Source organism: Colletotrichum acutatum (genome assembly GCF_030867785.1).
Source record: "Colletotrichum acutatum strain CBS 112980 chromosome Unknown BDZ83scaffold_193, whole genome shotgun sequence".
NCBI lineage: Eukaryota > Fungi > Ascomycota > Sordariomycetes > Glomerellales > Glomerellaceae > Colletotrichum > Colletotrichum acutatum.
In genome coordinates this window covers 33,085-59,255 of record NW_026849187.1, presented here as the reverse complement: position 1 = coordinate 59,255, position 26,171 = coordinate 33,085, and the positions used below count along the sequence as shown (strand labels likewise).

At 45.7% G+C, this 26,171-nt stretch overlaps 7 protein-coding genes across 7 annotated transcripts; 2 read left to right on the top strand and 5 right to left on the bottom strand.

Moving 5' to 3' along the window:
• The first annotated feature begins 5,630 nt into the window (after window positions 1-5,630).
• BDZ83DRAFT_768006 (P-loop containing nucleoside triphosphate hydrolase protein) lies at window positions 5,631-10,188 on the top strand. Its single transcript, XM_060515301.1, has 15 exons — window positions 5,631-5,913; window positions 5,994-6,227; window positions 6,277-6,615; window positions 6,706-7,073; window positions 7,126-7,288; window positions 7,364-7,681; window positions 7,785-7,908; window positions 8,006-8,077; window positions 8,136-8,186; window positions 8,257-8,321; window positions 8,381-8,522; window positions 8,575-9,057; window positions 9,130-9,204; window positions 9,275-9,682; window positions 9,781-10,188. Exons 1-15 carry the CDS (start codon window positions 5,670-5,672, stop codon window positions 10,019-10,021), a joined length of 3,327 nt encoding a protein of 1,108 aa, XP_060358353.1. The 5' UTR covers window positions 5,631-5,669; the 3' UTR covers window positions 10,022-10,188.
• Window positions 10,189-10,481: 293 nt separating this feature from the next.
• BDZ83DRAFT_592540 (uncharacterized protein) lies at window positions 10,482-11,153 on the bottom strand (the record flags this gene model as incomplete). The annotated part of the gene is made up of 3 exons (XM_060506546.1): window positions 10,482-10,649; window positions 10,826-10,968; window positions 11,030-11,153. Coding segments are annotated over 3 exons (435 nt in total), but the record flags the coding sequence as incomplete, so codon positions are not given.
• An 827-nt stretch (window positions 11,154-11,980) lies between these two features.
• On the bottom strand, window positions 11,981-14,926 carry BDZ83DRAFT_642059 (uncharacterized protein). Its single transcript, XM_060509591.1, has 9 exons — window positions 14,589-14,926; window positions 14,128-14,507; window positions 13,449-14,072; window positions 13,226-13,397; window positions 13,083-13,177; window positions 12,893-13,026; window positions 12,781-12,840; window positions 12,633-12,725; window positions 11,981-12,579 (listed from the first exon to the last, which is right to left on the bottom strand). Exons 1-9 carry the CDS (start codon window positions 14,736-14,738, stop codon window positions 12,416-12,418), a joined length of 1,872 nt encoding a protein of 623 aa, XP_060358351.1. The 5' UTR covers window positions 14,739-14,926; the 3' UTR covers window positions 11,981-12,415.
• A 1,701-nt stretch (window positions 14,927-16,627) lies between these two features.
• Window positions 16,628-17,386, top strand: BDZ83DRAFT_724376 (uncharacterized protein; the record flags this gene model as incomplete). The annotated part of the gene is made up of 2 exons (XM_060512649.1): window positions 16,628-16,708; window positions 16,754-17,386. 2 exons carry the CDS (start codon window positions 16,628-16,630, stop codon window positions 17,384-17,386), a joined length of 714 nt encoding a protein of 237 aa, XP_060358350.1.
• A 1,648-nt stretch (window positions 17,387-19,034) lies between these two features.
• BDZ83DRAFT_767990 (uncharacterized protein) lies at window positions 19,035-20,083 on the bottom strand (the record flags this gene model as incomplete). The annotated part of the gene is given in 4 exon segments (XM_060515300.1): window positions 19,035-19,140; window positions 19,211-19,522; window positions 19,534-19,711; window positions 19,780-20,083. Coding segments are annotated over 4 exon segments (900 nt in total), but the record flags the coding sequence as incomplete, so codon positions are not given.
• Window positions 20,084-21,939: 1,856 nt separating this feature from the next.
• BDZ83DRAFT_757971 (glycoside hydrolase superfamily) lies at window positions 21,940-23,504 on the bottom strand (the record flags this gene model as incomplete). The annotated part of the gene is made up of 8 exons (XM_060514966.1): window positions 21,940-22,071; window positions 22,134-22,553; window positions 22,681-22,823; window positions 22,881-22,913; window positions 22,967-23,043; window positions 23,100-23,183; window positions 23,241-23,433; window positions 23,480-23,504. 8 exons carry the CDS (start codon window positions 23,502-23,504, stop codon window positions 21,940-21,942), a joined length of 1,107 nt encoding a protein of 368 aa, XP_060358348.1.
• Window positions 23,505-24,445: 941 nt separating this feature from the next.
• On the bottom strand, window positions 24,446-25,871 carry BDZ83DRAFT_745341 (uncharacterized protein; the record flags this gene model as incomplete). The annotated part of the gene is given in 3 exon segments (XM_060513186.1): window positions 24,446-25,672; window positions 25,682-25,703; window positions 25,753-25,871. Coding segments are annotated over 3 exon segments (1,368 nt in total).
• Between the last annotated feature and the right edge of the window lie 300 nt (window positions 25,872-26,171).

Below are 26,171 nucleotides of genomic sequence, written 5' to 3'. Positions count from 1 at the left end.
TACTTACTTTATACCCTATAAAGAAGCTAATAGCGCAAAGGAATTAATATATACATTCCTTAAAGTCGTTATTACTAACCACGGTACGCTAAAAAAAATAGTATTTAATAAAAGCTCTCTATTTACTTTAAAATTTTAGAGATCCCTAATCTTATAACTTAATATAGATTACAAACTATTAACCTCTTTCTACCTATAAACTAATAAGTAAATAAAAAGAATTAACCAGATTTTCAAAATATACCTCCGTTATTATATAAACTACGATCAGAATAACTAAATAGTATTATTACTAATAGCCTAATTTATATATAATAGTGCAGTTAGCGAAAGTATAAAAGAATCCCCGTTTTACTTTAACTACGGATTCTAACTAATAGTATATAGAGAAGCACGACAAGGACTATAAACTATAAAAGCAGTAATAAACGTTACAAAACTTAGAGAACTTTAAAAAAAAACATCTCTAGACCTCGAATTTATACATTAACGTATAAAAAAAAACGCGGATAAATTAAAGATTAGAAAACTAACCTTAAAAGAGGGGGATAGTACCTATCTCCTTCGCTATAATATCAAAACAAAACAACTAAACGACAAATTAGATTATAAAAAACTTAGACCTTTCGAAATTATTAAAAAAGTCTTACTAATTAACTACGAATTAAGACTCCTAAACACAATAAAATACCACCCAGTCTTTTATATTTCACTTCTCGAACTAGCACCTAAAGGTTTATATACAGAAAATTATATTATCGTAGAACTAAACGAATTAAAATACGAAGTCAAAAAAATTATTAACCACAGAGTCAAGAACGAAACACGAGAATTCCTAATTAAATAAAAGAATTACGGACATAAGGAAAATATATAAAAACCTATCACGAACTTCTAAAACTCCTAATAGCTTCTTAAGGAATACCGAAATTAAAATTAAACCCAGAACTCCTAATCATTATAGCGTCCTAATTAACCACGCTAAAAGCACCGCTAAACTATATTTCGCGGGCCGCTAAAAAAATACTCTCAACATCTTTAAAGAATTCCTTTAACACAACACGACTTTTCTTAAAAACCATTCTTTTCTATAAACAAAGACGTTCTAACTTAAATAACGACTTATTTAACTCGGCCTAAGCTTTCTAATAAGCCTTAGCTTTCTTTTATAACTCCGTAGCTCTCTTTTAAAATTGCAACTCCTCTATTTCTTTTTCACAATTAAAACGATTAAATTCTAATATTAAACGATTAACTATACCTAATTAACTAGACCTAGCAAGCAAGAAATATAACACTCATAAATATAAATAGTATTAGCAGAAGCATCGTAAGAAATACCTAAACGATAATATATTCTATAAACATCGGAATTAAAAAGAACTAAGTACCGAACGCCTCGTAAATAACAATTCAAATAAAATATAATTTCTATACCCTCGTTAAAAAAACAAATAATACATAATAGTTTACAACGAGACATAGCTATTTAAAACCTTAATTTTTCAATTCGACCTAACATCGTATTAGCACATTTTCAAATAAAAACATACTTAACGATTCCCTAACCTAAAAATAGGCGACCTATTTATAGGCCTAAAGGACTAAACCTTTAAAAAGAGGAGCTAATATTACGACCTAACACGCATAATAAAACCAGGGCCTGCCCTACAGGACCTACGGCAGCTACTACACTATATATATAAAAGCAACGAACTCAAAATAACTCCTCTCAGAACGAAAGAACTATAAACAAGTTACGTAACCACGATCACACAATAAAATAAAAAACAAACGCCCGTAATTAAATAGGACGTACAACCGTTCAGTAAATAATTAAATAATAATAAATAGAAGTATCACAAAAAATATATTTAAAAACGAGACTTATATATAGTATAGACTTAAGCCGGGCTCAAAAACAGACTTCCTATAACTTCTTTAATAATTAACTTAATATTAAATCTTACGATCGCTTTTAACTATTTTTACTAAAAACCCCTTTTAACAAGACTACGATTAATTACCAAAGCCTTACCTACCTTACGACTTATAAACATAGCTTTAAAAAAGCTATCTATAACTACGACACTATTTACTTAGCCTTCGCAGCCTTAACTTCTATTAATATACTTACTACGACTAGCTAACCATAACAATAAAGATCTACCGGAATAAACTAATATACGCTAACCCGTTAATATAAATAGAAAACTCCTCTATAATAATAATATTAATATTAATAATTACTAACTACGCAGCCCGTAATAGCCTTTTTTATCTAGCGTTTAATAACGATTAAAAACGGACGTAATTAATACCTATTAATATAGCGTATATAACTAGATCCTCTATTAACGCCACGAATAATATAACTATAATACTTATCCTGCCCTTTATTATTACCGCTAGTAATATAAATAATATACTCTTACTAGCCCCGGTTAGTAGTATACTAATAACCGACTAATTACTTTTTAATACTATAATTACCTATATACTCTCGGCCTATTAATTACTATACTATATCGCTATAGGCCCGAATAGCTTATATAGCCCCGCCGCTATTACCTCGTCCGTATTTACTATATCCCCCGCATCCTCTATATCCTCTATTACCGCCCTACTCCGCTTCTATTTATACTAGCCGAGTCCCGCTTATTATTACGTCTCCTCCTTTACTATATCGTCCGCCCTTTTTTATTTCCCCTCCCCGGCCGCTTCCCTAGCCGCCTCCCTTTTTAAAAACCGATACTATAGCCGGCTAATTTTTTAAAACGTCGCGATTATCTTAGGCTATAGCTTACCTAAGAACCTAATATAAATAGTATAATATTATTATATTACCTAGCTCTTATACGTCGATATTAAATCCTATATAATATTCTAGCTTCTTTTATAATATACCGGCTCTTTAATAACCGGGTCTACTTCGATATCGTCCTCGTCTTTATTATCGTCGTCGAGCCGGCTCTTAATTTATTATAGCGCGAGCCCCTATATTTAACGGCCTATTTTAATAGCTATTACCTAGTACCGTCCTACCCCTAAACGTATACCTATCGTTATTTATATTACCTACGCTAGCGTCTAGCTAAGTCGTTCCGTTTCTTATACCCCCGAGCTACTATCCCGCTATATAAACTCTAATTATACTCTATATAGTTCGTTTAGTCTACTTTTATACCGGAGTACCCGTTCTACCGGTATTAGCTACGTAATATATATTATTATTATTTACCCGATCCCCTCGGGTATAAACTATACTACTTTATATAAATTATCCCGGATCGTCTTTATTTTATCTCGGTCCGTTACGATTATTACCTACCTATCGAGTATAAAGATATTATAAATAAGTTATTACGAGTCGTAGTACTATAACGTCGCTACCTCGGGCCCTTAGTTAAGTAACCTACCCTATATATAAACGAGTATTATAAATACCTCTTAAAATATCTTTAGCTACCGGAGCTACCGTCGTACCCCTTCGCGCTTAAATTATTACTTTTTAAAGTCCTATATCGACGCCCTTAACTATTTTATTATAACCCCCGGTCTGGGTTCTAGCTAGCTATTTTCTAGCTTCGTTATAAATAACTATCCCGCCCCGAGCTATACTATACTATTAGCGATCCGTCCTAGCTTAATCTATATTTTAATTGTTTTTTAATCCCCCCTATATAATAAGCCGATTAGCTTTTATACGTCGACGACCTAGTCTTAGAGCGCCTATATAAAGTCCTAAACGACGATATACTCGCCGTTATAAAATAATAACTCGCCGTCGTCTACCTAACGTATTAATAGCTATCCGCTTATTTATAATTACTAGCCTCTATTTAGCGCTATCTACTTAATTATCGTATTAATAACTATATATATATTTATATATATCTAAGCGGCGTATTAGTCTTAGAACGCGAGCACTATTTAGATCCCGACCTCGTCCTAGTCCCGGGGCTAGCCCTCGAACGTAGCCTCTAAAAAAAAGAGCCGGGACTACTATAGAATAGCTACTAATATACCCGTATATAAATATAGCTCTATATACCTAACTAGGCGGGTTTAGATCCCTAACGCTATATAAAAATATAATAATAAATTAAAATATACTTACCTACCGACCTAGGTTTTAATTAAAGCGACGAGAAACGAAAATACGGCCTAGTTAAATATCTTATTATTACCCTAAGAACGGATACCTTTAATCCTTTCTCTATTATCGTTATTATCTTAACCGTTATAGAACCCGCTATTATAATTACTAGCTATACTACTTTTATTTAACTCGGCTATTACGTTATATAATAAGCCCTACTACTCGTTCGTAAAGCGGATAGCTTAACGCTCTAGCGCCTCGTCTTTTTTAATTTAATACACCTATTAACAAAAACTTAAATACCGATACCCTATTAACTAATATTTAATTATAAACGCCTCTTTATTTTTAAACCCGAACGGTATCCCGCTAAGGCTAATATTTATAATACTAATAAGCTATTAAAACGTCTCGGCTAATACGCTATTTAGTTACTAACTACACCGTTCTACTTCATAATTAAAGCTCTCCCCAAAATAAAATAAAACTAATCGCTCCCGCATAACCTCTTCGTCCCGTTCCTAGCCTTATCCTAATACTATACTTTTAGCCCGTATCTATTTAATAGCGTTATAAATCCTAAAAAAATCGTAAGACCTAAAATACTTAACTTATTATAACCTCTTTACTTATAATAAGTCCCGGTTTATATTTTCTTTTAAATCCCTTATTTTTAGCCGCTCGGTATCTTTAGTATCGAGTTCGGCTATATACTAAGCTATTATTAGCTCTATAATATCCTTCCCGCTACTATTACCTAAACTAGGTCTTACCTCGGTCTTGTCGTTATTAATAATTTAATATCGTATATACTTTTTATATATCTACGTCTATAACCGGACCTTTATTAACTTCGGCCTAGTCACCGTATACCCGGCCTCCTATTAATAGTGTATAATATTATCGTTTATTATAATAAAATAGCGGTATATAAAGTAACTATACCCCTATAAAACGTTAAGCTATTTAATAGCCGAGCTATTATTACTGGGCAGAGCATTAACCTTTAAATTAACTAGATCTAAATAACTATAGTAGTCCTTAATATCTCTAAAAACCTCTCCTTTTAGCCAATACTTATAATAAAAGTATAACTTAATACCGCTACTAAGTTAAATAGCTACTTTATATTTCCAATAGATAAGCATACAATACTTCTCGTTAATCTCAATAAAGCTATCTATAGTAATTTAATACCGTTTCCTACTCTTTAATAATAAATAAGCTATATAAAGTGATCTTCCTATCTATTATTCTTTAATTACTTTATTAATACCCCTTTTTTATAGCTTAACCCTAATAACTACCTATATAACCCTAACCCCGAGTCTCTAGTTAATAAAAAGCACCGACTAATTATAGCGCCGACCTAACTCTAACCGATATTGCTTCAAAGCTCGGATTATATTTTATAGTTTATATAGCCGATTCTACTTAAATCGCCTCCGAATAATACTTAGGGATACCCGTAAGCTCAACTTCCTTCCCCCCTCCCGGGTTGCCGCTGATTAGATATGCGTGTCACAAGATTGCGACAGGCTTTTATCAGCACCTTTCCTTTCGACTCATGGCTATGGTCAGGGGCGGCCTCATTTCCCTGATCTATGACAAGATTGTCCAATCGCCGTCGACGCAAGTCGGTGATTCTGCTGCGATGACCTTGATTAGTACAGACGTCGAACGAATCTGCGAGACATGGCATCTTGCGGTCGCCGAAAGTTGGGCGAGTGCCATTCAGCTTGCTTTTGCTGTGTGGTTCTTACAGATGCAAATCGGTCTCGTGTGTGTCACTTCAGTCATCGTCGCGTTGGGTAAGTCAATGTACTCATGTCGATTGGGCTTAGAGTTGCTTTATTCACTGGTTTACGCTGCTAACTTTACGACTTGGTAGTGGCGACCGCCATGTCAGTCAGAGCGGCTGGGTTTGTGACTGCCCGCCAGAAGGTCTGGCTCGAAGCGATTCAAGCCAGGATTAACTTTACCGCACATATCCTAGGCTCGATGAGAAGTGTCAAGATGTTGGGGCTTAGCAACAAATTTGAATCTCTCATACAGGGTATGCGTGTTACTGAGCTGGACCTCTCCAAGAGGTTCAGGCGCTTGTCCAGCTTCAATGTCTGCCTTGGTAAGCTTACCTTATAAGTTGATCCAGCGCAGGCACTGATGAATCGCAGTAAACTTACCCTCGCTGTTCTCTCAGTTCTTCACATTCGCGATCTTTGCAATCGCCGCCAAAGTTCAGGGTAACAGCTTTGTGACGGTGACGCAGGCAGTCACAGCCCTGTCCATTCTCTCCGTCCTCATGGAGCCTCTAGGCAAGATGTTAGTGGTGATTCCTCAGGCATATGCTGCCTTGGGTTGCTTTCAAAGAATCCAGGACTTTCTTGCTAGCGAGTCCTGGGACGACAAACGACTGTCTGAGTGCCCGCTAGAAACAACGAATCTGGAGAGCCACGATGAGCCGGATATGATTCAGGCGCCTCCGGGCAACAACCATGTGGAAATGATTCAACGTCCACAATCAACACCAAAAAAGCCTCTTCCTCGTACGATCTTCAACTCCGACTATGTGATCATCCATAAGGCTACCGTTGGCTGGTAAGGCTCCAGCCATGTAATCAAAGACATGTCACTGCGCATTGGCCAAAATCATCATCTCACAGTCATTGTGGGACCAGTCGGCTGTGGCAAGTCTACAATTCTAAAGGCCATTCTCGGTGAAGTCACCATATTCAACGGCTCTGTCTGGGTCAGTAGCAAGGAGCTAGCCTATTGCGATCAAAGCCCGTGGGTTTCGAACGGCTCCGTCCGAGAAAACATTGTCTCGGGAACTGACTTCGACGCTGTTTGGTACAATACTGTCATTCACGCTTGCGCTTTACAAGTGGATCTGGTGCAGTTATCGGACGGTGACGCGACGAATGTCGGGAGCAAAGGGGTTTCGCTCAGCGGTGGGCAGAAGCAACGCCTGGTGAGAAATGTCTCGGCGCCTGACTATTGTATTGCGTACTGAGATGAAACAGATGTTAGCTCGGGCACTTTATGCGCGCAAGCCTATCGCTGTCCTTGATGATGTACTGAGTGGCCTGGATGCCGCCACCCACGACATCGTCACCACGCGTGTCTTCGGAGCTGATGGTCTGATCCGGAAGCTGGGTATAGCAGCCATTTTGGCCACGCATTCTGGTGAGTAACAATGAATTTTGAGAAGCTCATATAGCGTTTAGGAAACGTGTCGTTTCTACTAACGACCACACATAGTGAGTCTATGCGCCATCGCGGACCAAACTATCTTACTTGACGACCAAGGACAAATCATTCAGCAGAGCTCATCTGAGAATATGGCTTCTCTTGCGCCACAGCTAGCCGGAGACGATGGCCTTTCGGCGAGCTCAGAAAATAGCCCACCTCCCAAAATTTCAGCTGGTGAAACTCAGGGCTCAAGTACGAGACGAGATGACAACCGACAGGTGGGAGACTTGTCCATCTATCTATACTACTTCTCGTCTTTGGGATGGCTTAGCTTCGCCTTGTTCGGTATCTTCGTAGCTTCAAACGTGGCATTCAGCACCTTGCAATGTAAGCATCCTTCTTCCATCAGATCCGCCCCTTTTTATCAGTGCTGGTGTAGTGCCACTCAGCCGCAGTAAGTCAGACTCGAAACTGATGTGTGTGAGTACAGATGCATGGATCACACTGTGGGCCCGAAACAGCGACGGATCGCAAGCATCACGGCTTGGTTACTGGCTTGGGTTATATGCCCTTTTTGGTGTTTTTACTGCGGCTGGTCTTATTTCTGCGGTCTAGTGAGTTCTTCTACTGCGGTGTCGAACCTGACTTATCAAAGCCTGGAGGCTCACCAAGCATCATGCTTGAGGCTCTTAAGCTAATGGTTATACCCAGCTACATGTACGTGGTGATCGTACCTAAGTCTGCACATTCTCTCCACTTGACCGTCCTTCGGGCAGTTATACGGTAAAATCGCCAAATTCTTGTTGTCAGTGGCTTGTTCATGTTCTTACGGTAACTACAGAGCTCCAATGTCTTTTCTCGCCAAGACCGACACTGGGGTGTTGGTTAACAGGTATGTCATGACTTTCGCGTAAGACAACAAGAGTTTGAGCTAACGCGTATGTATTCTTTCCCCATGACAGATTTAGTCAAGACATGCAATTGGTTGACATGACCTTACCCGGGGCACTCGTGAATGCGAACTTTCGTCCGTAGCAACTTCAACGCAATTCTCTAGGAAGCTGGTCGCTGATTTGAGAATCATAGAGCTTGCTGCGTGTTTCGCAGTTGCAGCGTTGGCCATTGTCGCTGTTTCCTACTTCGCAGCTGTACTGCCCTTCGTCGCCTGCGCTCTTTTCTTCCTCCAGCGCTTTTATCTAAGGACATCCCGGCAGCTTCGACTACTAGAGTAATGCCTAATATTACCTTGCAAACGATGTGAAGTACTAACGTTGGCTTAGCCTGGAAGCGAAAGCACCTCTCTATTCTCACGTTCTGGAGTCTCTCCAGGGCATCGCCACTATCCGAGCATATGGCTGGACGAGCAACCACGTCGCCAAGAATCTCGCCCTCCTTGACAGGGCCCAGAAGCCTTATTACTTGCTCCTCTGCATTCAGCGATGGCTGACTCTTGTATTGGGACTGACGGTAGCTGGGCTCGCGATACTGCTCACCACCCTAGGCGTCACGCTCCGCAGCAGACTGGACGCCGGATTCCTCGGCGTTGCCCTTGTCAGCATGATGAATCTTGGCCAATCCTTGGCTGCCCTTATCACCTTTTGGACCTTGCTTGAGACGTCCTTGGGTGCCATTTCGCGCGTCAAGACTTTCTCCGAGGATACTCCGACCGAGAAACCTCGCGAGATTGCGGATACAAGAGTTCTCGCTGGCTGGCCCTCTCAGGGATCGGTGGTCATTGAGAATTGGTCGGCTCACTATAATGGGTATCCATATCTCACTTTATACTTTCTGGAGTTTTGTACCAGTCTAAAGCAGTAGCTAACATCATACCACAGTCACCCCGTACTTCGCAACATCGATATCTCGATCCAGGCCGGGGAGAAAGTTGCCATATGCGGCAGGACAGGAAGGTAAGAGTTACAAGCTTAAATCGTCCCACAAGCCTTATGACGAGAAACTTGCTAATAGAAGTGCCGCAAGTGGCAAAACCTCACTTCTTTTATCCCTGCTCGGCATGGTCGAGGAGTCTACCGGGAAGATTGTTTTAGACGATGTCGATCTTGCATTAGTACATAAAGATGTCACCCGCCAGAAGCTCACATGTCTCACACAAGACCCTTTCTTGTTCGGCGGGAGTGTTAGGCTGAATGCAGATCCGCATGGCGAGGCTACAGATACTGTCATCATCTCTGCCCTGCAGAAGGTTGGGCTATGGGATATCTTCCGATCAAAGGAGAGCACAGAGATCTCTCACCCTCTAGAATTCTCGATACTTGATATGAAGATGGAAGAGGACTTCTTGTCCCAAGGGCAAAGAAAGCTTTTCTGCCTCGGCCGTGCGCTTTTGCGCAAGAGCCCGGTCCTGGTTTTAGATGAGCCGAGCAGCGGGTAAGTAATAGACCCTCCCTCTCCTTGCGTTCATATCTGAAAAAAGATATGATGATGCAGTTTGAAAGCTGACACTAAGTATCACTCATGATTCACAGTGTTGACGCCAGCACCGAATCTTACATAGGAGCCATTGTCGAGTCGGAGTTTGCGACTAGCACTGTCATCATGGCAACCCACAGTCTCGCTGGTGTTCGTAGATTTGATAAGGTTGTTGTTCTAGATGGGGGCGTGTTACTTGAGTATGGTGAGCCGAATGAGCTATTGGCGAGGGTTGATGGGGCATTTGCGAAGCTCTATGCTGTGCAACGTGGAAGACCCGATACTTCTTCTGCGTAAGCAGGGGTGATAACAATACCTACAGCAAAGGGCAAGTTTCACTGTTAGTTTCGAACTTACTTGATATAAGTTTTCCAGTGGAATAACCCCATAAAAAGTACTGCACCTACATAATAGCCAACAATCAATCCTGCTTTGTAGTGTGCCATTTGTAAACCAGAAGACACGGTCTGGAATAATGATAACTCTTGGTAAATTTTCTACTAGAAAAACGAATGTACATGAGCACTTCCAACACAACGAGGCACTGTATTATCTTTTTGGAGGGCCAATACGAGGTCTTGGTTCACATCGTGATCTACTTTCTCAGGGGCCGTGATGTCCATGACCACTGGCACCCAGTGCGGCCTTTGTTTTCTCTAGGCGCTCACCAGACATGACCACTGTCTCGTCCTCGGCAACCTCGGAGCCGGGACCTTGCTGTGCCCGTACGTTCGGTGACCTCTCAGTGACCAATCCATCAGTGCCTCGAACTTCTGGATGTGTGCTGTGTGCAGAAATTGGGTCCAAACATCTGTGCCGACTCGAGCCATTTATGAGTCACAAGGGTGATGTCGGCATTGCATAGAACGGCCTGTCGCACGTAGTCGAGGCAGTGTTCTGCCAGATTTCCATTGTTAGTGTCAGTCTTAGGCGGTATACCTGAACCTGGACCGCGGGTTCAACGAGTCACAGGCGGAGTTCAATGGGAGAGGAGACCTACCCCAATGAAGCTTGTGTGCTCGACTGCTCTGGTAAGGAGGATACTATTCCGGATAAAGGGCTTGTCGTGCTTGATTCTAGACACGAATCAGCTCTGTAAACAGATGACTCAATCTCATAGACAGAGCATACAATGCAATGGACCTGGTGGAAAACATCGAGACCTGTTACCGAGTAACTGTTCCTAAGCGTAATACGATCCCGCACAAGGTCTGCCTCGGCCCATTGCAAGAGTACTCTCGATGCTATATGCAACTGGCTAACATCAGTATCAAAGCAACCAGAAAGAGTACAAAAAGACTGTACCAGCTTCAACATGATCCCATAGACGGTCCATCTCCGGGCCTGGATCTCCGATCCATATTCGCTCATAAGGCGCGTGCTCTCGTGTCAGATCGCCTGCCGAGTCATAGGATAGAGCGCCGTCGAAGAGTTTGTGTTTGAGTTGGATGACACTAGTTTCAGGACTTGTGTTAGTTACTAAATGTAGTTCAGACGATTTGAAATGGCAGACTCGCTAATCCTATGTTTCGGCATAGCGAGATAGCGTTGCCCTTGTTCTCCAGCAGTCTATGAACAGTCCAGCAGCGGTGAGGGCCAACACGCCGGTAGAAAGGATCCATAGCCAACGCCGCACGTGTTATGCCCTGTAGCGATTATTAACATAAGATCCGGCCGACAACTTGGCGGCTTGTTCATCTTTAAGCAAGCCAGCACGTAGAGACACTGCTGACTCGGTGAAGGTTAAATGGTGAAGGACCGAGCCAGCTGAGTCTTACAACTTTGAGGCGTGCCTGGCCGAAGAGAGGGCTGCCCTACCATTTCTCTGACGGCGCAACCGTAACGGCAACCACTAGGCTTGTTAACTATGAATTTTGCTCTTGTTCTGGTCGTGTTGGATGCGTTTCCATGGATTAACCTTGGTAAATGACCCGAAATCGTGTATCAAGAAATACTTTTCGCGCAGAACTGCTTTGTTTCCACCGTTTGAGCATTTCCAGGATACGCCTTCTGGTAGGAAAATGACTGTGTGTTAACAAGACCATCGATCAGGAGCTCTGGATGGGTGAGCATTAGGTAGGTACGTGAGCACTACGCTCTCAATGAAGTGGCATTGTAATCTGTGCTTTAAATTGACAAAGAGTCTCACATATCCCACTCCCAGCCCCATGGGGCGCCGCACCATTCCATGCCACAGCGATTATAGAGTTAGATATTCAAGTAAAAATTGCAACACATTTAATCACAACTTCACTTGCTGAGTTACGTCGGCAGAGTATGAGTATGAGCGCAGATTTAGGAACATGTGCACGCGATTCTCAGACGAATCCAGTAGCGTTGGGTTACAAATGCACTGTCCCGTTCTTGTTGAAACCTGGGCAAATCGACCCTGGATGCACAAGCCATTCATAAAGCATCTCTGGTTGTTTCTGCGTGCGAAGCGCGTCTCATGATGGCACCAGATTCATGATGCTCTGCCACTAATTCACTGTTAATATATCATCGGACGTGTGTATGAGGCGATTCCCGATTTATAGAAACCTTCTGTTTAGCCAAAGCTTTCCCATCCAGTCTAACCTGTACACTTAGCGGTAACCTAAGTCCGGCACCTGAAATAAACTAGTTACTATAAAGATATATCCTATATCCAAGATTCTCTTCGCAAACTCTATTTATTATAATTTGTTGACTTTAAGCCGAGTTAGAGCCACTATCCTTCTTCGATTCGCTAGCAACGGCGATGATCGCGGGAGGCTTGGGAACCTTCTGTCTGAAGACATGGCGCTTGAAGAAATAGGGAATAGAGTACTTGATCTCGTGGCTGATGAATTGCTTTGTCGGGATCGAGAAGACCTCTGGGAGCGGAGTTAACACAGCGGCAGAATGAAAGAGATGTAGTTAGACTTACGGTCCAACTCTTCCAAAGTGAGTTGCTTAGTCTCTCGGACGAAACAGAAGATCATACCCCAGGCAATAAGGTTAAGTCCAGCGTAGAAACCAACTGTGGCAGAGGGGTCAGTCGTAGGATTAGGACCAAGATTCGCTAGACTACTTACAAGCACCAGTTGGAGTCATGGCAGTGCTCATGCGCGGGAAGGTCAAGCTGAGAATACCGGCTGTTAAGCTTGTCAGTCCGTTGTCCTCGATGTGAAATATCGCCAGACTTACCGAAGGTGTTGTTGATGCAGACAACCCAGGCCATTCCTTGCTCACGCTGAATGGTTGGGAAAACTTCGGCAGAATACTGGAATGCGACAGGGCCTTCACCCAAGGAGTAGCAGATAGTGAATAGGTAGATGAACCTGGGTCGCCGGAGTGTTAGTCTAGCTAAAGGATTCATACGAGTGATGCTACTCACAAAGCGACCGGTCCAATCTTTGGTCCTCGGTCCTCAGTTGGGTTCAACAGGGACAGACCAGCAGCCAGAAGGAAAATGCACATGAGAGGGAAGGTCTAAGGCTGTCAGTCTGCATTCGGCAACTTCGGCCCATCTTGACTCACGATCATGCAGAGGGTCCTTCGCCCCTTGGTATCAATGAGGAAAAGGGTAGGGATTGTCGCAATAACTTGAATGGCGCCGTAACCCAACGAAGCATACAGCGCCTCCACAGGCGTGTAACCTGCATCGACGAAAATTGTAGAGCTGTAGAAGGAGATGATGTTGATTCCACACCTAGTCGGGTCAGCATAACAAGTCAGAGATGAAGATCGGGAGGGTTCACACATTTGCTGGGCAAGCATTACAGTGCTAGCGCCGTAGTTGGCACGCCTAATTCTGGGAATGGAGAAACAGTCCCAAAGGCGACGGAAGTACCCTGCGCCACGAGCCTCCTTGAGCTCCTCCTCGTAGATGACCCATGAGTAGTAGAAGTCTCTAGCACCGATGATATTATGGGCTCGAAGTTTGCACATGGAGCGGAAAGCCTCAGCGTGTCGGCCATGCTTCATGAGCCAACGCGGGGACTCGGGGCAGAAGAATATGCCAATAGCCAAGACGAAGGATGGGATGAAGGCCGAGCCCAGCTGGAGTCGCCAGGAGATATCGCCGGTGTCCTTAACAATGACATTTGCACAGAAGCCCAGAAAGATGCCTGCGACGACCCAGAGTTGCCAGAACATGACGAGTGCGCCACGGACTCGGTGGGGAGCCATTTCAGCGGAGTAGATGGGCACGGTGGCGTTCTTCGCGCCGATGCCGATGCCCATCACGAAACGCGCCGCGAAGAGACCTTGCCATGTTTGCGCGAAGCCGGAGCCGATCGGGGTAGCGGTAAGGCACAAAGCCGTGATAAAGATCTCGCCGCGCCGGCCGAAGTAGTGGTTTAGAGGATCGACAATAAAGGCGCCACTGCGTGCGAGTAGTCAGCAATTGCGATAGGACCCGGGAAATGATGGTCACCAACATCAGACCAGCCGTGAGAAAGATGATGGAATTGATCAGACCAATGAGCCACTCGTCTCTGGAGGACCCGCTGTCAATGCCAAGTGCCTCGTGGAATGTCAGGTTGGCACCGTTGGAACCAGTCTGATCCCAACCCTGCGTCGCAGCTCCGATGGCACAGAGGCCGATCGAATACCACAGCATCTTCGGGCCGTGCCATTTGTGGTCCCGCTCATATTCCAGAGCTCGGCGCTCGTCTTCGGAGAGGTCTGCAACCTCGTTGAAGTTGTTCATGTCGCGCGCGACCATAGCCGCCCGGCCGAAGAGGGCGGCATGTTCGCCCAGGTTGTGCGTCTCGGCGAACGCCACGGCCTCCTCGACGGTTTGCTGTGGGGTTTTGCGCTGCAAAAAGAAGGCGGGTCAGTGATTTTGGTGGCGTCCCTCGACTCATGATCCTGGATCTTGGCGCAAACAGGAACTCACCTTCAGCGGGTTCTCGACAATGTTGACGGCGGAGGCCTTTCCACTACCAAGACCTTCGGCGAGCTCCGTCTGGGGCTTCAAATCGCCGCCTGTGTCCTTCTCGAACGCATCGCCCGAGTGAGGGACGTGGTCGATTTCGTTGATTCCCATGGTTAGCTTGGCAGTGTTCAAATCAGCTTGGCGGGACCCAGAAATTGTGACAGTTCACTGTGAAATGTGCGACTTGCGCCAATTGATCAACGATGAGCCAAGTAAGAGTAGTAAAGCCAAGCAACGGGGACGACCATGGCCAAGTCTTATGTATTTCCGACCAGACAGGCTGTCTCTGCAAACAGGCGGCTCCATTAATCATGGTTCCAAGATCCAACACCCAAACCCCAGACGCTTCTACCTTCCCCGCTCTCCGCACTGGGGTAAGCAGGAGGTGGGGATTCATCCATCAAAGGCACCCAAGCAACAACATCAGGAGATGATCATCCGTATCTAAGCCCCTCGTCTGACGTTTCGGCGTGTCGGGGATATCGGTCCCAGTTGGACTCCACCTTTTGTCAGTAAACTCGAGCTCTCGAGGCAGTTGGGAGCGCGTTCACCAGAGTTTGCAGGTTTTCATTGGAACGTTTGAGATGAAAGAGTGGAAACCAGTGAAGCTAGTGTTGCCGATCATATCTTGGCCTTCCCGCCTGCCTTCAGATTAGATGTACTCCTGGACTTAAATATGCGTCATAGGTTCAATCAACATGGGTTTTCACGCTCTACCTGGGCTGGCAGGCACGCAAGCTGGTTCAACAACTCGTATCTCCAAGCAACAGTTCACCCCGAATCCAACGTTACTTATTTTGAGTGGGTAATTACCACTCCAATTTACCTACCACGTGCCTACGTGGAGTCCAGAACTTCCCCCGCACGAACGCCCAGTCTTACCATCGTTCTGGGGTTCGGTTGGAATCTAAATAGGATCTAGAAGATTTGAATCATTCAACAAGCTGATGGCCTTGATGCCAGCGCGCTCTAGTGTAGTCCTCATCTCCATCTCAGTCGACACAAATGCGGAGAGCACCTAGACCCTATTATATTACCCCCGAGAATATCCATTCATATTACCCTAAGGACAGAATAAATGGAAGTTAAGAAGCCGTCCCAGCTATCATCGCTTGCTCATCCATCTGCCGCTACATATTCACCTTTCTCGTCCTCCAGCTGCCGCCCTTTCTATCAGTACATGCGTCTTTAATCTACAGCTCGAGCAGCATTGCTCCTCGTTCAGCATACACCAGACTGCGACCCGAATACCCCGGCGGTTTGAAGGCGACGCCGCAAACTAGATGCAATTCAGGTACGATCTTGAGATTACGTGCCAGGGTGCTACTGAAGTCTTTATGTCGAATCTGATGACTTAGTGTTGGTCCCATGGCCTGCCTACTGTTCAGCTGAGCGAAGGCGAGTCCGCCTTCGTGCCTGCCAAAGCATGTGGGCACAGTGTCCGACCGGAGATACCCCGGTCAAAGTCCGTTACCGTTAAAACGGGTCTACTATCGCCGGAGTCTTAGCATAGCTTGCTCAGAATAACGACGCTAGATAAGAGGGCGAATTATAATGCTAAATATTACTCGGCACTCTTTTAGAAAGACTTTTTAATCTATGGCGAATCCAACGGCGCGACTCTACATTACCGCTCTCGGTAAATCTGAAGCAGGGCTCAACGACCAGCGCATTGGGGATTATGCTCCCGCTCCCGGAACATCAGTACCTTATCTAAAGTCGAACACGCTAGGCATAAGCGAAGGAATGATGACTGCAGGATTAGGGTGCTTGACTTCGCTACTAACTTTTGCTCCACCGGATGCCCTGACGTCGTTCTTCTCGCACATCTGATTTTTGCTTTCCGACTGGCATGTCTTCAGCATGCTTGTGCTTGGAGATGAAGTATGCCCTGCTACAGCATTGCATTTTCCAAGACACATCTTTGACTTGGCTCTCAGAGTAATTCCGTTAGTCTCTCGATGGGGCAACAATACTAACGCCCCCGGAAGGGCGTAAAGATGCAGGTCATCTGCGCAGGACTATTGCGTACTGGAACCAGCTCAATCAGCCGTGCCTTAGAGATACTACTTGATGGACCGGTCTTTCACGGCGGAACTCAGTAATGTCTTGGCCCTGAATCGGAGATCAAATCCTGGATGAAGGTGCTTTTAGAGTGGCCACCGACGAATGCGGCCATGGAACAGGAAATCTTGAACACCACACGCGTTCGCACTGACGGCTATGTTGCTATCACTGACGCGCCTGGTTCCAACCTCGTTCAGGAGCTTGTGACACTATACCCAGATGCCAAAGTCGTCTGTATAGTTTGTGATGACAAGGCCTGGGAGAGGAGCATGGGAGGGTTGAATGGCGAGGTGTCACCATCAGCTTTGCACTCTGTACTCTTTCTGCTGCCCACGATGCGGCTCTTCCCAGCCTATGTCCAAACTTTAATCTTGCATTGTGTCAAACTATACGGGGAATCAAACCTACCAATCGTCAAAACATATCACCGCCATATCGCGTACCTAAAGAGCGTTGTTCCGCCGGAGAGGCTGATCTTCTTCGACGTACGAGATGGATGGAAGCCCTTGTGCAAAGCACTGGATCTCCCAGTACCCGAAAATGTATCATTCCCCAATATCAATGATGGCAAGGCTATTCAGGCGTTCGCAATGAAGCAAATCAAACGGGGTCTTGGGACATGGCTTTTGTGTATTAGCATAATAGGAGTTGGTAGCTTCATACTGTTTAAGGCTTGGGGCACTCTATTTTGATTCTAAGACTTTTTAAGCGGCATGTTGGGAGTAAGGGAGTCTCAGAGAGTGGGTATGCGCTCTTCTGCAAGAAGTAACAGGAAGACAAGATGATTCTATTTTTGCGCCTTAGCTAACTTTGTGAGCAAAGTAATCACGCGAACTGTTCTGCTCTTGATATATACGTATAGATATATACTACTTTCTTGCTCCTAAGCGACCCTTCCATTTCTAGAGCTTCCAGCCCTTGAAAGTCTTCCTAAACCTCCCACATATTGGGCGGCTACAATTGAGTATCCTATCGAGTATGAAAATAGCATCAGTGTATACGTCTGTGAAATTCTGGGACGCCGAAATCATGTTGATTTATTGATTGTGTGCATCGGAGAAAATTGAGCGGTAATAGTACGGAATAATGAGAAATAATATTTGACTAGCTGCTACTCCGCAGGGCAATATATTGATACCATTCCGCAGTCATTGGGATACCCCCGTGATCATGATGATAGGAGATGGTATGCGTCAGCCATCGCTCGAACCGTTATCAAGTCATAATCTTGCGCACCCCACTTCTCATCATTATACATGTATCCTGCTCTCCAAGATTTCACTTGTATTCATCACTGCTTGTTCTGCATACCACCCCCCAACATCTCACTCGACCCTACTCTTCACACGCACCTCTGCAGTACTCTGCGCCAGGTGGCGGAGGGCATCTTGGGCCTGTGGGCACAATTCCACTGGCTCCACCAGAGACACCTTCTCCGTTGAAATAACACTTACCAAGATCCTTCTCACAGGGGTTCCCAGGTCCGGGACAACAGTAGCCGTAAGCATTGATATCAAAATTATAACAGGCCACAGGCTCGACGTTTGCGGGTTCGGAACTGGTTGTAGGTGGAGCGGGCGCAGTCGTCGTGGTGGAAGAAATGAGTGTTGTAAGAAATGATGTAGGTTCCGGGATGATCACTGCGATGGACGATTCATTATATACAGGCCCATTCCCGAACTCAAGACCACTCAGCAAGTCGGTAAGTAGAGTAGAGTTGGCGTCGTGAAGGTCTCTGCAGTTGAAGTCGTCGCCGTTGTAAGCTCTTGAAGTCTCGGCAGGGCAATTGGAAGTCGTAGTAGACCAAGCCGAACGGGAGGTGGATGAAGGTCTTGCTGAAGGTGTTGTCTGAATGGACATCTGTGTCCTCTCAGGTTGATCCGACTTTGGTTTCTCAGCTTCCGGCTCCTCAAAAGTCTGCTGGGAGACGACAATTGTTTGGCCTGCAGCGATGGCGACCGTTTGTCCGCCCATTGTGATGAAACCTCCTCCCGCACCGCCCACAACCACCATCCCAATAGCGACAGCAAGCACAACACCGTTCGATACGTCGACTGGAGCTGCTGTTGGTGAGGTCATTGGCTTGGCAACTGTGGAACTATAAGGCGCTTCCAATGAAGAGCTGCTGGGTTTGTAGCTGCTGGGGTCATGATAACTGCTCGGCTTATAGTTGCTAGATGAGGAGTGAAGTGAGGAGAATGTCGGTATCTTCGTAGAAGAGGGCCTTCTTGTAGAGGCGGATCTCAAAGGGGTAAACGTTGAGTTCAACACAGGTTTCCAGGTTGGAACTTGTGAACGAATCGGGGCTTGTCGTTTGTGATTGGGATTATTGCAGCTGTCGGAAGACGCTGGTGCGCCAGCGTTCGGGAACGCTAGAACGTCTATGGTGAATAAAGCAAAATTCTGAGCGTTTCTCATCTTATCAGTATCAGATAGACGAGCACAGCTGCGGAAAGTTAGCTACCCGCCGACAAATCTTCAATGGAACCTGGGTGAATAGACACCCATGAACATACCAACTGGGAGAATAGCAGGTGTCATGGCCGAATATGTCGGGAAGTGGCTCTGACAAGTCCTCAGCAGGCTCGCTGGGGCTCGTTCCTTTGGCCATGTGCTGGACTTCGTGAACTAAGATGCGACCTTTGGAGTTGCCTGACCCAAAACCGAGCGTCCTCTGCCATTCCTTGATCATCTCTGCGTTGTTATTCTTCAACTCGAAAAACGCTGGGCAGAGGACAAGCACCAAGGGACCGAATTCTTTCGTTGTACCGTCTGATTTCATCCCGGTCGCTCGCAGATTGGATGCCAGGACTCCATCCTGGCACATTCTGTCGTCGACTGGCGGCAACCGTACACGATCGAGTCGTCCGTCGGCGGTGCCTCGTTTAGTGGCGCTTTGAACTCAGCGTGGGTGGTCCATCGAAATGCCGCAGGGATGTTTGGATAAGGGAGATGCGACAACACTGTTTTGTAGTGCTGATTGATGATTGTATCCTTCGTTGTCGGGTTGGCATTACCTACGTGAGATTGCGCTTAGTCCACGGTGCTTCTTAAATGATTCGCTCCCAGAAGCAGATCTACGTACTCGATCCGAACCAGGTATCATATGAAATGGACGTCTCAGCGCCCTTCACTTGGAGCACATCTATGGTTTTCTGGGCGAGCTCTTCTGCCTCGTTAATGGCTGCATCGAGAAGTCGAAGTTGGGTAAAATCACACTTCCAGGACCCCTGCACAACATAGTAGGCGTTATCATAGGTGTTCGTGCTGTCGCGTTGTGCAAGGTTCTGGTCATTGGTGTTGATGACTGCTGCTGCGCCGGAATTTAGTCTGCAGGTGAGAAGCAAGCCCCAGAGAATGCGAAAACGCAAATTCGAAGAAGCAGACATCATATTTAACAGATAAAGAGCGTGATTATGCGTGTAATGAGCGTATAACGAGTCTAATGGTAGAAACTGAAAGGATGCAGGACGCAAAATCCGGGAATGGACAGTGTCTCATGATATCTTGCAGTTGTCAAGTCGGTCCCTGGCCTGACATTCCCTCCGAAGGATCCGACGGATATCAACCGCCCCAAAATGACGACTCGTGTGGACAGGTAGACGAAGTTAAGTAGATTGGGGGACCGCACTTAGGAGCAGGGGTGATTGACTCAATGGCGTATCCATAGTGTGCGATGGAGTTGCGAATACTCCATATCAGTTAGCACCGCGCACGGTGATCTTGAAATACCCTTTCTCTTAGGCTCCTGGCCAATTTCGGTAATTAGTGCGCACTATTAAGGATCACACTTTCTAGCATCTCGTAACAGGCAATAGGAAAAGGTTTGAAAACATAGATTGAGGTGGGCAGCAAACGGGCAGGAAGTGAGGTGAGCCGACGATGTGCTTTCTTCTCGCAATGGCCGGCTTCATCCTGTTTCACGGTCGAGATTCTAAGGCTCTGCGATTGATTTCGTGTCTAACGCCGCCACCTTTGCGAAGTCCCTGAGCTCTGGGACTAGGACTAAAAACGGCCCACAGAAACAGCCATCGGTCTAAAAATGAGTCGTCCTATCGGTGTGTCTCGTCCATTTCGACAGCCTCACCGATTCACAGAAGTCTGTAAGGACAATTAACCTGACGTGACCTAGTGAGTATTGGATGAACCGCATGTTTATTTCACTAATTTGCCTAAGTTACTGAACTATAAATGGCTTTCTCGACGAATTGTGGCTGGGTAGAAATGCTATAGCACACCAAGGCTTACTGAACAGATATATTATTCCAAATGTTCGACGCAGGAAAGACCGCGATTTGCTCATTGCATCTTTCCCAAGAACGTACATCTACTTCTCTTGTCTATATCGCTTCGTCTCCGCGCATTTTTTCAATCATGCAGCAAGAACTTCTGCTTTTGCCATGCTTCTCCGATCAAATGCTGCGCTATGAATAGCCTCCTTGGTGGAAGTCATCTTAGTCATATGCTGTGCTACGAATAAGTAGGCTATCCGTTTTTAAGAATGACAATATACCATAGCGGCGAGATTCTCAGAGAAAAAGAAGATCGGTAGTCCTAGTGAGGAGAAAGTGTAGTATTTCAGTCTAAAGGTAGCTAATATACGTTATATTTCACTACGGATGCTGTGGTGACCCGCCCCTTCCTGGTAGATGAACAGGCCTATGAACCTTTGACGAACATAATGATATTGGCCGGGCATACCGAAAGTCGCTGCCGGATCATCAACTCTCATTAAGTGTCTGTCTCAAAGCATCGGGCTCATCATTCGCTTCTGCTAGCGATGACGAAGAGTTTCAAGTCTTCTCACCATTCAGCCTAATGTAGATATTTGTCATTTCACAATCACGACGGCGCTATCAATCCTGTCAAACAGACCATCATTTAGTTGTGAAGTAAATTAATTAAAGTCCATAACCATAAGTAATGTAAAACCATAAACAGAGGTATGTAGAATAGTAATAGCGAATTTCTTTACGCTCACCTGGCTAAGCGGTTAACCCGTAAGCTCTTGGACATAGTATCGAATCAGTCAGCCCTAAGAGCCGCAACAGACCATGCAGGTAAAAGAAAATCGAAGCTATTATCGGATGACTCAATGTGTGAGACTACCGGTGGCGAGATAGGAGCTGCATCGTAGGTGTTGGCGCTATCGGGGTTGTCGTAGCCTAGGATTGACAGTGTCGCAGACTTCTTTCCTGCAATCTTGATATTTAGATGTTGCGGCTCACCAGCATAATTGGCAAGCTTAACAATAACGGGTGTCCGGGGTGATCTCATGTGTCATGGTTCCGGAGTTCTGTGCGAAGAGCTGCTGTACCCAGTAGCTGGAGGTGTAAACAATGGCGTCAGGCGCTTGTTTGAACGGAATCAGATTGGGCTGGACAAGATTATATCAATGAAATGTCGTGCTGGGAAAGTATGGAACAGTGCAAAACTTACAGCCCATTGCGGTTGATCAACAAGACTGATTGAGGGTGCGAACGCCACACCTCGGATGAGGTCGCTGTTGCGTTCCAATGCAAGCATGAAGATGGCCTCGGAAACTGAACCCTTCATGCCCGACCACTGTACCCCCCAATGACCCATTTCGCCAATGATGTACTTATTCCTGCGGGAGACATTGTCCCACTGAGCAAAGTTGACAATGTAGTTTTCAGGGACATTGTATGCGTGGTAGTCGATCCACGCATCTACTAGAAATGGATCAGGTAGGCAATTGAATCCAGTTGCTGAAGCAATGAGTTGAAGCTCTGGATACGCCAGGCAGATGGCGTTATAAAAGGCAGCAAATCTTTCCAGGTAACTGCTACAACCGAAATCGTCTTCGTTTCCGATTTTAACCCATTTCATGGGCCAAGGCTGCTCACGCCCGTTTTTTTGGCTCGCAGAGCTCTTATTGGAGTCGACGAATCGCCAAGAACATACGTTTCAACAGAAACACATTAGATTGAGGAAAATGAAATATGTCGTGGACTTTGGGACTTACTTCGAGTTCGCACTGAACTTCGTCAACAAAGGGTCGCAAATCCTCGCCAGTGATATGAGTGCCGTCAAGAGCGTACCCGGAATAGACGTCCAGAAAGAGCTTGAAATGCATGTCATCACACCACTCAAAGTACTCATGAAGACCTGAGAAAATTTAGTGACAAATTTACCTATCGTGAGAAGGATAAATGATGTTCCTACCCAGAGCATCTGTGTTTGGATATCCCCAAGCCCCTGTGATGTGTTAGTTGATGTCATCGACTTGTGTGTTTCTCTTCATGACATACCTTGATGACCGGGGCGAGAAGTCAGAGCACCAATTGTCTCATTCCACTTCCATCGATTCTCGACATCGGGTCCTTCTCTTGGGGTTGTTAGGAATCGTTGTCTGCCTGAAAACGTCGATGACTCAAAACGTACAGGTTGTTGCCGTCGGGGAATCTGAGAAACTTTCCACCAATATTATCCACTGCCTCAGCCAAAGATGGCTTCAGTCCATTATAGCTAAGTATCAAACGTCAGATGCCTTTCCAAGATGGAGAACTGTAAATAACCACACACCGGTTGTGAAAGGTGATTGGGTAGAGCTGCGGAAGCGCGAACCACACTGAAGATCCGGCTACAAGCTCTGCATCAAACGTCATTCTGTATTTAATATCCGTCAACGATGAGAACGTTGTGAGTGGCCTTTGATGAAACTCGGTGAATCTCTCGCTGGTAGTATCGACGTAGAAGGTGGCGTCTCCAAAGATCTCTGTTCGTCAGTCTTGGAAAGTCAAAGCAAACTTAGACCACGATACTTGCCTCGAACATGATTCCCCACATGGTAGCAGAGGTTTCATTCCCGGGCTCATATGATACGATCAAGCTGGTCGCACCACACTTGACCGCAAGAAAAGACCAAAGCCCAATAACGACATTTCGAAGCGTGGGAGAAATCATGATGTGATTGGGTGTGGAGAAGCGATAAAGTCAAATGGGAGGCTTGATTGATTGTTAAAATCTCGAAGTTACAGTCGGGAAATGAAGATGTTTTTTACTGCTGAGATACGGTCGTGGTGGCATACTAAGTAGCTTAGGTAGGTAACTTGAGATCCAATCAGATGCGGCGCTTGTCGTCTGAATGGCGGCCATCCATATATCCCACCGGGTGACATAAGGTTACTGAATGAAGATAGGCTCGTTCTTGGCCATAGACGGAGAATTTGGGGATTGGGCAGGCTGTCGCACGTTGCGCCTCTCGGTGTCGCACTGATGTTGTGACGCGCCGAGGTCAATCCCAAGAGGCCGATACAACATGCAAGATGATAAAACCATCTCTTTAGGTTAGGAAATCCTTGGCACGATACTCTTCAAGTCTCCCTCCAAGCTTGGATCTTCATTATCTTTCACTGTGTCGGTACCACGCCCTAGATACAATATCACTTAAACGCTTGTCTTAATTCGCCCTCGGTCATCTTGATCCTCTCTGGTACCAACGCCCCTCGGCATATGGTACGTTTTGGATAAGGCTCATATTCAAGGAACGACCGTTGGAAGAACACTATACATATCACTACAGATACTTATGTGTCTTGGAGGCAATTTATGACAGCAGAGTATTCGCTAGGTGAAATGTTTCTATACTACATCTAAGGTGAGTACATAAGGTAGGAGAAGGATCAAAATACGGTCTGACACTTGCCAGTACAGGCTTCCGTTGCATATGATATGTGTCATGAAGATATCCAGAGTCTCGAACCAAAGTTGCAGCATATTCAACTTTATCACTGGGTGAGCCAAGGGTTGGGATATCCCGGGTCTGTGATGTTGACCCCAATGATCGGGCTCAGCCAGCTGTCATAGTCAGTCGAGCTGTTCATGTTACCCCCCCATTTCAATGCCCGGACCAGAATACGATAATCAGCATTCGGCAACTGGTAGATGGTTCCGTTTGCCAGTTCAACAACTCCCCATGACCAATCAGTGCTATAAACGCTGTAGCCTCGGAAGTTGTTGGCAACTTTTCCATGAGGCACGTCGCCACCCCACAGCAGGCCAACGAGACCATAACTCTTCAATCCTGCCACGTGGTCAAGGGTGTCCAAGTCCAGGGGAGGAGTAGTAACAGTCGTATTAGTGAATGCGGTAGCGTTCGTTTGGGGTTCCGGGAGATAGCCAAATGTCGACGGCGTGAAGTTGTAAGCGGGGTTGGACGCGATATCGGCAGGTACTGCGTCAAAGCGGACATACGCCGATGGTTGGTCAATGAAAACTGTGAGAACTGGATCGTTGTCAGGCGTCTGTGTTTGGTTCTCGGCAACCTTCTTGGCGGGGAATGTGAAAACCGTCTTATCGTTGTTGCGAATTCCCGCGTCAGAAGAACTAATAAATGGCAGCAAAGGAACACCGGAAGGAGGCGCTGGGGAGACATCAAGATTCTTCAAGTCTCCTGTGTAGATGTTGGAGAGTTCGCCGCGGGCATACGGGATTCCAAGATAGGCGATAGAAAAGTTCTCCTCTCCCTCGGTGACTGTGATGAGACCGCTGTAGGTCGGCAGGAGGGAAGCGTCAACAGTGGGAGGGATGATCGTGAACTCTACAGTCGCCTTATCACCAGCAGGAATTGTGAGGGAGCTCGTTGGGAATGAAACTTCCGAGTAAACAGGATTGAAGTTGAGTGCCCAGTAGAACATGTCGTTGATGTCGAGACTGTTGCCATTTGGTAGTCCGTTGACTTCCGCTGCAGGCTTGTGACCCAACGTGTAAGTCTTGGGAGAAGATGACAAGTTCTCGATTGTGAAATTCCGATCGAGGGGGCCGGCTGAGTCGCGGAGGTTGAACTCGGTTGCAGAGAAAACGGTTTCCGATGTGACTGCTCTCAGGACGTTTACTAATCCCGAGCCTTGCTGAGCGGTAGTTGTGAGAATGTCGGTCGCGTTGTATTGCTTTAGAGGAGTTGCGGACGATTGCAAACGTCTCGCGATCTCCTTCGGGCTCAGATGAGGAAATTTCTGCTTCACAAGGGCATAGCAACCCGCAAGGCTATGACGTGTCAGCTCAAGGCCACCTTCGCTTTGGAAACACGACTTACTGAGGGGTGGCCATCGATGTGCCAGAGATGACCGCATATCCCCATCCGTTGGATGTAACCCACGTGCTAAGAATTGTTCCTCCAGGTGCAGATACCTGAGGCTTGAGCGACATTTCCATGGTTGGCCCAAAAGTTGAGAACCATGAGGTAGTGCCTCCAGTTGGCTGATCAATCTGATGAACAGTTTGGTCTTCGAAAGTCAAAGTGAAGTTTTTACCCTGTTTAGCAATACCGGCAAGAATTTTACTTGCCTCAGACTTCTTGACCTTGACCGTATCGATGTCGCCATTCGCACCTGGCTCGTCGATGGACATGTCACTGGTATCAGGAAACCATGCCCAGACATTCGTGAAGCCAGAAGAGTTGCTGCGTTCATCGAGGATATCGTAGTAACAGTCGCTTCTCGCGGTGACCAATGC